At 46.8% G+C, this 12,987-nt stretch overlaps 1 protein-coding gene across 4 annotated transcripts in view; it reads right to left on the bottom strand.

Moving 5' to 3' along the window:
• Window positions 1–12,987, bottom strand: part of MDGA1 (MAM domain containing glycosylphosphatidylinositol anchor 1) — a 134,441-nt gene that overhangs the window by 73,882 nt on the left and 47,572 nt on the right. For 3 of the 4 annotated variants that reach the window (XM_080587260.1, XM_080587261.1, XM_080587263.1), the window contains exons 3-6: window positions 11,420–11,594; window positions 7,320–7,516; window positions 4,355–4,487; window positions 28–297 (exon numbers count right to left, since the gene is read on the bottom strand). In XM_080587260.1, the coding sequence (XP_080443386.1) occupies window positions 28–297; window positions 4,355–4,487; window positions 7,320–7,516; window positions 11,420–11,594 (775 nt within the window). The remainder of the gene's footprint in view (window positions 1–27; window positions 298–4,354; window positions 4,488–7,319; window positions 7,517–11,419; window positions 11,595–12,987) is intronic. The other variant, XM_080587262.1, reaches the window with a different exon arrangement.

The raw sequence follows: 12,987 nt of genomic DNA, 5'->3' as shown, positions 1-12,987 counted from the left end.
CACGCTACGAGAGAAAGAGCAACTTACACCGCACCAGCAGGTTCACTGTCTTCTTGGCTGGGTTCCCCACGTTGTTGATGGCTGTGCAGTTGTAGTAGCCTGAGTCCTCCACACGGATCCTCCAGATGGTGAGGTTACCTCCTTGCACAAGGCTGTTGGGAGGCATCGGGCCTGGAGAGTGAGACCAAACCACCTCTGGCTGTGGGTCACCGCCTGTCAGAGAGCACTGCATAGTGATGTTGTCACCGGGGTTGACCACCAACGTCTCATTGACAGACAGTTTCAGAGCAGGTGGGGCTGGAAGAGGTCCAAGAGACACTGCTGAGCTTGAAAAGGACTCACCCACTCATCTGTGCACAGCTTCATACTTCCCGGGATTTGTTCATCAAAGCCTTCAGCCTAAGAGCCTTACACAGAGGACCGGAACCAGTCTGCACCATAACAGACCATGAAGAGCAACTCCACACCCACTCCACGGGTGTCAAATACAATCTTCTGTAGACCTGTGGACTATAGACCAAGTCCCGGGGATGCTCTTTCATGCACAACTGAACAACTGGGAATGATTCAAAATGTCTAGACAACCTTCCCTTTGAATAACCTAGTACGTGGCTTTGGCTTGTTTTATTTCTGCACCCTTCTCACTACATCCCCCTCCATGAACTGATCCAAAAAACCACCTCCCTTTGTATTCTCCATTTCATCCCATGACAAGCCTTTTAAAGCCCTTGTCAGCAACATCGCTTGCTCCATCCAGACAGTGCTGAGAAAGTAGCGGTCCCCAGCACAAAGGCGGGGAGTATGTTTTAAGTAACAGCCATAATAATGCAAAATAAGACATTGTTCCATATTCATGAAGCCTGATTTAACAGCATCATTATTTCTGCCTCTCCTCTCCCTGGACCCTGTGTTAATGAGCTGTGCTGGATTGGTGTTGGATCTCTGAATTACAGCCCGTACAAACAAGACAAGGAATGCTCTTTGCTCAGTACCCACACCATAATTTAGCTGCACAACTACCTCTATGCTGGAATATTGTTTTGGTGCATCAAACCCAGTGTCCTCTCCCTGGTCATGGCATGTGGTATTTGCGCCAGATGTAGCCAGCTTGTGCCTACGGATGAAGACAACTCCTCTGCCACCTCCACTGGCCATTTTGGGGCCTGTGGTTGGAGCCCTTGAATTCGGAGAGGCCACGGCCTGAACACAGAGCCTTTGACAGGCTTATCTGCTGGACTCTTGGAAACAGCGTCCAAAGTTTAATGCTCACTAAGCAGCAACACAGAGAGCTGTGCTCCCTTTCTGGGTGCCGGCTGGTTTCATGAGACGTGGTGAAGCCCGGGGATACAGCAGCTCAACAGGTTGTGGTTGAGCAGGACGCTTCTGTGACTAATGGGAGCTGATACCAATAGCTGCTCCTGCCCTCTAACACTGAACGAGTCTCAGATAAAGGCACAGACAAGCTGATAGATGCAGCATCTTGCCTGGGGACATCCTCACATCCCCTTCAGAGCTATAGAAAGGCTGAGACCAGCTTATGTTGAGAGAGAGGATGTCAGAGTTGGGGAGCAGGAACCAGAATTCCTGCAGGCTTTGGTTAAGATTTCAGGATCTTGTGTTGTTTGATGTGCACATATCTGACCAACACTCATCTTGCTGAGCAGTGACACGTTCTGGGCAAGGCAAAATGGAAGAAAAGTGACAGGTTGGGCAAGCACTGCCTCAGGGCAGGCTGTGTGTGCATGCAAGAGGAGAGGCAGGCAAACTGCAAAGCAGCCACCCGCTTGGCTTGAAGCAGCGAGCTCCCAAAGCGTGTCCCAAAACCGAGCCCTGGCTGTGGCAGCCTGCACAGGCTCCCACTCCCACTCCTGTCAGCAGACAGAGGTTAACATGCCGCAGACATTGTTATGCAGGAGATGAATCTCATTTATTTGTAACCTGTGGCAATTCCTTTTGTTCTTGGCTCAGAAAACCTGCTGGCGGAGTCTGCCGAGAAGCAAGGGGACCATTAAAAACAAAGAGTCGCTTTCAATTCCCTTTGAAGTCCAATTTGCTGCAGTAAAACTGCAGGAAAATTAACCAGCTGGGCTGCTTAATTTTGCAGAAATCAAGGAAGGGGAAAACATCAGCCCAGCCTTGTCGGAGCAGGCGATGACAGCCGGGTGCTGAGACAGCCCCGTGGTTCTGTGGGATCCAGCCTGCTGCTCCAGAGCCACACAAGGGCAGCGGGACAGAGCAGGAGCAGGGAAAACCTCCTTCCCACCAAGGCTGCAGGCTAAGCATTGGTTGCCTGCTGCAAGGGCCAAGCTGCTGACACTGAGCTGGGGAGAAGCACATCTCCACGCTGGAGATTGTGGTCTCTCTGAAGGCCCCTGCCAGAGGAGTCCAAGTGAGCCACCTAAGGAAGAGAAAACAAACTGGGAGGAGCAGATTCCCTTGGCCTGATATGCCACGACCCACCGGCTCCTGTCAAAGTCCATTGTGGCTGGGTATATAAATATTTAAGAGATCAATTTCCATGCACCTCGGTGCCCTTTGGGCCCTCCTCAGTTACAAAGGCGAAGGCATCCTGAGCGAAGCTGCTCAGCATGCTGGGCACGGCTGAGACTATGGAGGTTGCTAATGCATGAGCACAAGAGGCAAAGAAGAAATCTATGCAAACAGAAAAAAAAGGAAAAAAAAAAAGGAGAGAATTAAGATTTTTCTTTAAATATTTTCTTGTCTATGCACAACTCTACATACAGGGTAAGTGAACCAGATAATATTTCATGTTAAATATGCTCCTGTTATTTAACACAAACCCTCCTTTCAGAGCAACACCAGCTTCATTTTTGTGGGAAGCTTTTAATACAATTTACTAGGAACACATATTCCATAGTCCCTTTGAGCTTGTGGTGTCAGGCTCCACTGTAACTGTGTATAAATATGCATTTACAGCTAAATAACACGAAAGAAGAACTAGATGTATGTGCTACATGGGCCAGGTTCAGAGCTTTGGTAAGTACCCTAAGAAGTTGGTGTGAAGTCAGCCATATGCTGGCTTCTGATCTGGCAACAACTTGAAAATACATTTTCCCTGTTCACTCAGTAAAGGGATTGGATCGAAATGAAGGATACTTTCCATGTGCTTGGGCTGTCAGGGGGAACAGGGCATGGAGAGATTTTTTATTTTTATTTTTTTAATTCTTCAAATGTAAAGCCACACCAAGAAAGAGCAGCTGCCTGAGATCCCTTTCTACACCTCAAGCACAGGTTTTTAAAGGGAATATTCCTGCATTCTCTACAGTCTCCTCCTGAGAGAAACTCAGGCAGCGATGTGAGCTGCCTGAGATGTGTTCACAGGGATCTTACCACAGGAAGAATTTTTTTTCCCAACATTAGCTATATTTCACTTTCTTAAGCTTATTATTTTTCTCCTTTCCACATAAAATGAAGCAACTATTGTTCAGCACCCTGGGCTCAGTCAGATCAATAAACATAATTTATACAGTATCAACAATATCCCATCAACAGTTGGCAACATCAAAAGAGTTCTGTTTCCACTGCACAAAGATGACACCAGGGATACAAACTGCTTTGTGCTACATTAGAGAGAGGTGAATAATTCAAGCAACTACATTGCCTTTCTTTCTGATCATGGAATACCCCAGAGCCGGAAGCGATTTCCTGACATTTACTTACTATTTGAAAATATTTGACATATGTGGGGACTTTGTCATGCTTTATTTTTTTTTTCACGTTAAATGGACAGTTTGCAGTCAGGTCCTTGCAAGCGTTTGGTATGTGATTTTGGCTATTGGTGGGTAATTGCAAGTCAAGCAATAGGCACCAAATTGATTTTGTTCACAACTGAAGGCACACTCAGGCAGTGCCAGCATGGATATCAGCATGTGTGTAGTTGTAAGATTTAATTATTGGGAAGGCAATGGAGATATTTGCTTTCCAGAAACATTGGCACCAGCAGGACCCCTGGGCTGGGAGGTGCTCTGAGCGCAGCCTTGCAAACCAGGCCAGAATCACACGTGAATGAATTATTTGTAAGGACTTCTGCAGCATCTGCCCTGCTCCAGACTGCATCAAATCTATTTTTAAAGTCACTTAGAATTATAAATAAATAAAACAGCATCTGGATTAAAAACTACATTGTACTTCAACACCTACAGGTAGTCTGCTTCAGTGATCACAGAGCAGGCCTGGCCAAGGCACCAGCGAGAGGAAATTGAAGTATTCTTGGCCACAAAACTTCTGCATTAAGGATTTACAACCCTAGCAGCCACACATGTGAACTTGAGGTGGTCCTCTCATCTCTGTAGGCCTGGAGAGGCAATGGCTGCTCAGCAGGCCATTACATTACCTGTGGTGTTTGTGAGCTGGAAGGTGATGGACTTGTCGGGGATGCTGCAGACATTGCGGACGGACACCTGGCACGTGTAGCTGGCGTAATCCTGGGGCCGCAGGTTCTTCAGCTTCAGGACTTTGGTTTCACCCTGAGAGTTGGGAGGAAAGAGGGAGGGAAAGACACAGGTGTACAAAGCTCAGCTCATCATTGCGAGTCCATCACCTGGCCCAAAGGCTACCAGCAACAACCACTGAAACCCCAGGGAGCTGTGCAGGCTCCAAGCCCTTCTAGCTCTGTACAAAGGAGACACAAAGGGTTTGCAGTGATAGCTCCACCTCCAGGATTTCTCAAAACACCCAGCAACCGACTGCCATATAACCTGAAAGCAGCGCTGAATGGGTCTAGGCATAATTTCTTGTCAACTGCTGTCAGAATCATCTTGCAGAACTCAAAAAGACTTGAACATCCAAGAACAGGCCCTGATCTCATGCCGAGATGTCAGTAGGAGCCCAAATGAAGTCAGTGAGGTCTCAACATTGCAAAACCAAAGTAAACGGGAGCAGATGTTGGCCTAAATATGACATGCTCAACAGTTAAGCTTTAAAAAATTGCACTGCAGGAAAAAAAAAAAAGATAATTCAGAAAAATATTCAGATAACCCTCTCCAACCTTTCTGATCTCCTTTCTCCAGATTCTAATCTCATTTATGCTGGCATAAATCCAGAGTGTCTGCACTGACTTTGATAGCCTTTTCTCATACTATGGTAACAAACAAACAAACACAAAAATCACTCGCTAGCACTCCATCAGTTACTGGCACGTTGTAGAAACAGAATAAAGTTGTTAAATTAACAATAGATGTGTTCTGTAAATTTTTATTTATGGAATGCGGAAAGCTCTGAGATGCATCCTGTGGTTTGCACACCCTGCAACTCATATGTCTTCCCACGACAGCTTGTCGCTGCTGTTCTCCTTGTGTTTGTCTAAATCTCTTTTGCAGAAACCATTCCGTAATTGCCTGTAAATGTGAGAAGGTGTCAGCACGACAAATCCTCTTGAGACAACCTCAAGGGACTGGGCGATGAGCTCAGGCATGCTAATAGGTGGAGAACAAGGATCCGAACTGAGTAAATTAGAAAGATAAATACCTAGGAGACCAATAACCCCATGGAAGTCCTGTCCCCCGAGATTTGTTGCTAGACCACACAAATAATGGCATTTACAATGTGCGCATCAGCTGGTGACTTACACAGTCATATGTATCCATTTTATTGATTAGCAAATGTTGGGTAAATGTGTATAAACCTTCAGCGTAAATAAGTTTTGAGAAGCGTAAACAGCAAAGTCTTCTTGTCCTTTTTATTGTGAAGGCCTAACCAAACCTGACACAGATACCAGTTTATCTGGCCTGACTCTCAGACCACAGTACCCCTATGAAGGGTGCTTTGTTAAACATAACTAATTTGAGCTCTGACAAGGTTTGCTGTAGAGGTGTGTTTTGCCTAACTTCAACTCTTCTCAACCCAAACTCAAAGATTTACACTGGTGCGAGCAGGAGGATCATAAGGGCATGCCTGAGTGAGCACGGCTGTCCTAACACCCACCCCAGAGGTGGGGATGACCCATTCTGGCAGGAGCATTGCCTGACAGGAGCTGCAGGATGCAGGGTCATTTACATGTTAATGAGGCACCACAGTGAATTTCTGTCGGATGCTTTATTTAGCTTGAGAAAACATCTCAAGTCCTCGGATATCCCCTCATTAAGCAATGGCTCCTGTTAATCACAGTGAGCTTAATGAAAGCTGGAAGTGCCCATGGTGGCTTCCTCTGAGGCCAGGGATGTCCTGCTTCGATGCCACATAGCACTGGACAAGGCAAAGCTCTCTTGAGGTCCAAAGAGCAGCAGTGACCTAAAGTATTTCTGCAAATTTGCTGCAAACCAGCATCTCTGTACTCTGTCCTAATCCCACTACAAGTTTCCATTCGGCTGCCCATTTCCACGACCTGCAGAGATGGCGCATTTCAATAAAACATGAACACGACTGCATTAACTGAAAAGTTGCCTGGGGCACCGCTCAGAAATCAAACTCAGCCACAATGTGCTTATGGCCCAGCTTTGGGAGCACTGGAGAGCAGAATGGTGTGTGGGATGAAACAGGCACCCGCGGGAGCTGCCCTCCCCTCCTCACGCTGCCTAGCGGTCTTGCAAAAGCACTAGGGCTGGTTGACATCTGAAGGATACTCAGGGTTATAGCATGGCTTAGGATAACATGCCCAAGGTGCCTTGGCAAAAGAAAAATCCCTTCAATCACCCACTGCTTTGTCAGGCTAGTGACTGTGAAGGAAGTGGCATTCAGAGGGGTAACACAGCTGTGCGGAGGCAAGTCCAGCACAGGTGAGCAGGGGAAGCAGAGAGGATGTAGCATGACAGTTTGCCCCAGGACGACAGTCAGAAAGTGCCCAGGCGGCATGGCTGCATCTGTTGCTTGTAGCCATTAGGAAAAACTCATCATTTGCCTCAGCAAGCTCACAGCAATTCCTGACATGGGCTCACACTGCTAAATATGAAGCACTTTCCCTTGTTTATAGAGCTTGGGTGCTTGTTTAAGTAAAAAAATAACACTGAGGGGTAGAGGAGGTTGTTTTTTTTTTTTTTGAGAACAGTCTCAGCCACCCAACAGTCATGTAAATTCATTAGGGAAACTGTGGTCTGCTCTCAGGGAGCATGCCAGAAGGGGAAGGGATGGCAAGCCAGGGACTTCTAGGCTGTCGTGCTTCCTCCTGCTGCTCTTTCCCCCTGAGAACCTGCATAGAGAAAAAGGTACTACCAGAGCTTCTGGAGCTAGTGCTCCTTCCAGTGCCCACCACCCTCTCCCTAGCATCATAACCCACACGCAGAGAGAAACACCATCCACTGCAGAGGGCACCATATCACACCACGATGCTCCTCACAAGCTGGTGGAGGTTTGCTTTTTTTCACCTGTGTGTAGAGGGGTTCATAGATGTCCACGCCATTGTCCTGACTGTGGGAAAGCGTCTCAGCTCCCCGTTTCCATATGAAGCGAGCTGGAGGGTTGGAGTTGACGGTGCAACGGAGGAAGACAGTCTTCTCCTGGTAGAAGCTGCCACGTACATCGCTGATGGTCTGGTGAACGGTGAGAACAGGTTCATCTAGATCTGGAAGGAAGGCAAGGAGGGCCGCAGCAGTTGTTAGTGAAGCTTGGTCTGCCTGTACAGCCTGTAGAGTGGATGAAGCTCCAGGGGCCATAGGGGAGAGGGGAAGCTCCCACACATTTGGCCAAGGACAACTGCTGAGTTCAGAGCTGATCTGAGGGCAGGTAACACAAACAATATCTAAAGGGAACAGACAGGAGAAGCCAAAATTCTCCCGCTCACCACACAACATTCAGAGAATAGAAAGCACCCTCTGGTTGACAGATCCCATGTGATCCTCCAGTAAACTGGTTGCCTGCCACACACCTCTCTGACAAGTGGGCTGTATCACCCTCCTCAGAGGCATCCCACACCCAAAATCACCATTCCACACTTCAGTGAAACTCTACTCCATCCTCATTTCCTCTGCTCCCAATTTCCAGTTCTCAGTGCTCTCCTGAAATCATGGGGCTAAGCCCATGGCTGTGAGATGCCGACACAAAAGACATGACAAACCTTCAAGTTAAGGAGGTGAGAGCAGAAACCAGGTCAAGATCAAGGTCCTAGACAGGAGCAAGTCTGGTGGGGTGCCACGGGAACATGAGATGCAAAACACAGTGACAGGTGTGCACAATTTCCTTTGCTTTTCCTATTAAAGTATCCTCTGTGTATTTTCACCTTTCCAGGTCTGCACTGACTCTCCCTCTTCAGAAGCTTCTACTCAATATATCCCTACCACCCAGCCCTAAACTGATCAGATTCCTTTCTCCCTTTACAGAAAATACTCCTTCCTTCACCATACCTGCACCAGACACTAGCCCTTTGTGATCAGATCACTGGTTATCAATAACTTCACTTGCAAGGAGGCAGGCAATAGCTCTGCAGGGAGCATACTTTCTCCCTCTACCCAGGGCACACTGCTCCCCAGGGGCTGCCCTCCTGCTTAAAAAGAGATCATTTTCTGGGGCTTTTGCACCAGACACCACTGTTGGAACATCAAGGAAACACAGGGAGAACCTCAGAGGAGGTGGATCTTCCTCCTTCCAGAACTACTTTGAGATTGATGAGGGTTAAATATAAAGATCCCACTTGGCAAGATGGAACCAACTAGCTCTCTAAAAATGAAATCTGCCCCCATGCCCTTAAACATATCTTGTAAAGTGTCTGTTGAGCTCAGTGAAGCAATTCTGTGCTTTCAGCAGCCTTATGACCCCATCTTTGACTGCAAGAAATCTGAGGCACATGCATCCAGTATGCCCGTGTGCTGCCAGCACTGTCTTCTGCACACGATAGCAGAGAGGATGAAGACACGTGCCTATCACCTCCAGCTCTCTCATGTCACCTAATTTTCAAGATATTTTATTCTAGAGATTTGCAAGTTTGGAAGTCTGGCTCCCAGGAAGGAAGTGGGGGAGCAGGGATGAGTTCCTGTTAACGTGTCATCCAAATAACGTATGTTCTGTGCTGAATCACAAGTGTTAAGTGGTGGATTTGCATATTTTAATGAGCTGTATGCTTGGTAGACAGCACTTGTAATGGGACCCAAGATTTGTTGGCTTGACCATATCATAGCTCAGAGAGACGAGAAGAGCTGTTAACTGAATGTCGACAAGAAAGGAGGAAAAAAAAAAAAAAAAGAAAAATAGGAAAAAAAGTGTAGAAAACATACAAAGGTGGAGGAAAATGGCCCCTCTCCATAAAGTGCTCTATGTGTCCATAAGATGACTGAATTTCTGAATTTTACATCAGATTCTCTTGGACCAGGTCTTTGGACAGAGTCTTTGCTCTTTGCCCCTTCTTTATTCCTTAATCCCCCTTTATTTGTTCACACTTTACAGGAGCAAGTCTGTAGCTATCATCCCTCTGAGGCCCCATCTCAGCAGGATGCAAGGCAAAACACTTCCCTCTCCCATCAAAGAAGATACTCTCCATTCAGTTCTGCTGACTCCCAGCTACTCCTCACACAGAAAATATCTTCCTTTTTCTTGCTAAACCTTTCCCCCTTCAAATCTTTCAGCCTTCTTTAATAGCAGTCAGCTCTAAGCCTAGTCCTCCTGAGAAAAGCTAAAATAAGACCTACGACGGTATACATGTCCTTGATGTACGAGTAATGCCACTGATGTCAGTGAGCTGCACAAATGATAAATTTGGCCCAAGGCTGCTCATGGAGATGATCACATGGGATGTTTCATGCGCAATATAAACTTGTAAACATCCATTCTTTCTTTCTCTTTCTTTTCCCTCTCTCCCACATGGAAATACTCCACACGACGGCTGTCTCTCTGCCAGTGCCTAGCCAATACTTTAAAGCCTCACTCAACATACATTTGGGGCACAGGAATAACTTGCTACACAGGTTAGTGCTTCTGTATCCTCTTGGCACCAATGATGCTCTCCACACAATCTGGCTGTCTAATACTAAAAGAATGAGTGAGGACTAGCACTGGCTGTCAAGGACACCAAGGTCCACATGAGAGTGATTACTTACCTCTAACGACAAATCAGGATGTAGGGAAAAGAGGGGTTTGTTTTCAGATTCTGGTTCATTCAGATGAAGGTTGCCTGGGTGAGCGTTCAACAAAAACTGTGGCTGTTCCTATGTGTTCCCTTGTACTTACTGCAAATGCCAGCAGAAAATAAACTCTCCTCCCCAAAAACCAAGTGAGCAGAACAGAGGTGTGTTACCAAGTCCATCTGCAGAGTAGATGTTAGTATGAGAAAGCCCTTGGCCACCCCATTAGCCCCATAGTTCTACAGGTCAGAGCTGCATGAGGGACCACGGGATGCTACATCACTCTAGCTCCAGTCTGCACTCCAGAAGTAAAGGGAATGCCTGCAGGCCATGAAGAGAGACTATCATGCCACAGTTCTGTTCCTAGAGACACAGGCCCTGGCAAGGAGTCATGCTGAGGACTGACAAAAACAAGTTCTTTTCATTACAGAAGGCTATTGTACACTGCACCTCAGCACAGAGGACTGTCTTCCTAGAAGGACTTTGGGAACAGGGGGTGATGGGCTCATGGATAGGAGAGTTCCAGCTATTGTAATTTGTAATAATTTGTATGTATATATATTTTTAAGCATCAACCTATTGCTGGCTAGGCCTTCTCAGATGATGTGAGTGAGAAGAGGGATTTCGTGTTAACAGGGCTGGAAGAAACTGGAATAGCGGAGAGCCAAGGACAATGAGAAGAATGATAATATTCCCCTAGAGGCCAGATCTCCTTGAAAGTTGCCTAGACTTTAAATCTCCAATTCCTCCTATCAGGGGGCATGGAAAAAGTCTAATTTCCTTCTCTTTTGATCGCAACAGCCCAAAAATAAACATTAAGTCAGCATGAGAAACCTTCACATCTTGGGGTGCAAGGTGGCATCTCCAGGACACAAGACAGACAGGCATTGCAAGCAGCCAGAGGAATGTTGAGTCACTGCTGAAACCGAGAGGTCCTCAACAGCTTCCCTCACGTTTTACCCCTTCACAACACAGCTTTCTCAGGTGCATCGCAGAATCTTTTGCTCTGTTTCCACCACACTGCATTTAGCAATGGCACTGGTTTCAGGAGTGCTCCAGGCACCTGAGGCACTACTGATTCCAAGAAGCAAACCAAGGCTTATTCAAAATGAAGACAAAGAAAGCAGAAGCCATCTACAACGCCACATCCCACACAAGTGCTAGGTACCCCTGGCAGTGACAGACATCACAGCACCTAGATAAGAGTGGTCCACGTGGACAGGCAGAGCCATCTTTTTCCCATAAGGTCCTGTTCTCCTAGGGAAAACAGACCCTGGGGACACCACAGTAGTCCCTTTGCTCCTGAATGAGATGCGCATGGTCCTAGGGCAATGCAGCTCCCTACTGGCCACGCAGCAAAGCAGAGACACGCAGTAGAACTGTGGGAAGGTCTGGGTTGCCACTAAACGACTTACACTGCACATCTACTCGAATGGACTTGATGGCTGGGACCCCAACCCCATTTTCTGCTTTACAGTAATAGCGGCCCCCCTGCAGCCTTTGGATCTTCTCAATCCGCAGGGTCTCGTTAAGCACTGACGTCTCTTGGAATTTGTCCGATGCGCTGCCAGCGGTTTTGGTCCATCTCACCTGCACAAGAAGAATGATGGAAACACAAACTGTCAGTGGCACAAGCCAGAGATCCCAGAGAATGGGTGCAATCACTTTTCTCCTTTTCCTCCCCAGTCAATCACAAAAGGGGTCCCTACATCTCCGCCAGACCTTACCAAATTTCAGCTGCTGGTCTCAGTATGTCTCAGTAGACCAGCTGCTGATTCTCACCTGTTGCCAACCTTCATGTCCTAACACCTGGGGTAACCCTTCAGTTCACCCAGACACACACTGCACATTCACCACTTCTACTCTGGTCCAGCAAACCCCAGCAACTTGCTTAGTTTAATACCACCACATGCACAGCACAGGACTTTCAGCATTAAGCCTCTGGATCCCATGTGGCTAGCAGGCCATGAAGCTACAGCAGACATCAGCTCGCACCTACAGGGCTTTTATTGCAGTCAGCACCCTTTCATCTTTCTCTGGACAGCAAGGTTATTTCTGCTGTTTGCTTTTCCAAGAGTTGAAACCACTGTTACTATCTGGCTCTAGCCTCCTTCCCACAGGGGACCCCATGTATGTTATTTTTTTTAAAGTCATTCTTCTGCAGTACACAAACTTTTACTTTGATTTGGAAGCTACAGGAAAAGAAAAGGGGAAAAAAATCCTTTCAGATTACAGACTGTCTTGCATTTTTGGCCGTATGTTGTGTGTCTTAAGGTCCTGGCTGGCGGGGGCAACATAGTGGCATGGTATTTCACGGTGAACAGTGGCAAGAGGACAGCACTCCTAAAGACTGAAGGATAATTCTTACATCTGTAATGAGGTACAGCCCAAGCAGCTGAAGTACAAGCTTGCTCTCATTTTCTGCAACCCAGACAATAGAAGAGAGAGTTGGCTTTTCTCAGACCATTGGGGCCCTATGTCAAAAACCTGCCTTCTAAAGGCTGGTGATTCTGATGGTCTCCCACAGTTGTGCCATCTACATTCTGGGGCTGAGATCCAGCAGGTTCTGCCAACAGAAAGGAGATGGATTTTCATTCAACTTTGGCCATAGATGAGAAAGACCAGATACCTTGACCCCATACCTCAAGCTTTGCTTAAAGCTCACTGCCACCACCTGATTGATGCTGTTGCTCTAGAAAGAGCAGGGGTGTCTAAATCCCAGTCCCAGAGCACCAGGTTGAGCAGATTTTTGGAGCTAATGACCATGGATTTATTTAGTCTTTGTAGGCTTATTATGAAATTGTCTGAGGGCCCCAGGACTCTCAGAGTCTCATGTTTGCAAGGACACTTCAGCCAGCTCTTTAATCTTTTCAATTTCAATCTCATTTAAGTATTTTGGCCACATTTTCATGCTTTAATGACTGGTTGATAGAAGGGAAAAGAAAAGATTAAACAAAGGTTAGGAAAAGAGCTTAACTGTGGA

Source organism: Anser brachyrhynchus (assembly GCF_964034855.1).
Source record: "Anser brachyrhynchus genome assembly, chromosome: 3".
Classification (NCBI taxonomy): domain Eukaryota; kingdom Metazoa; phylum Chordata; class Aves; order Anseriformes; family Anatidae; genus Anser; species Anser brachyrhynchus.
The sequence above is the reverse complement of the archived record's forward strand: the minus strand, read 5'-3'. Positions and strand labels throughout refer to the sequence as shown.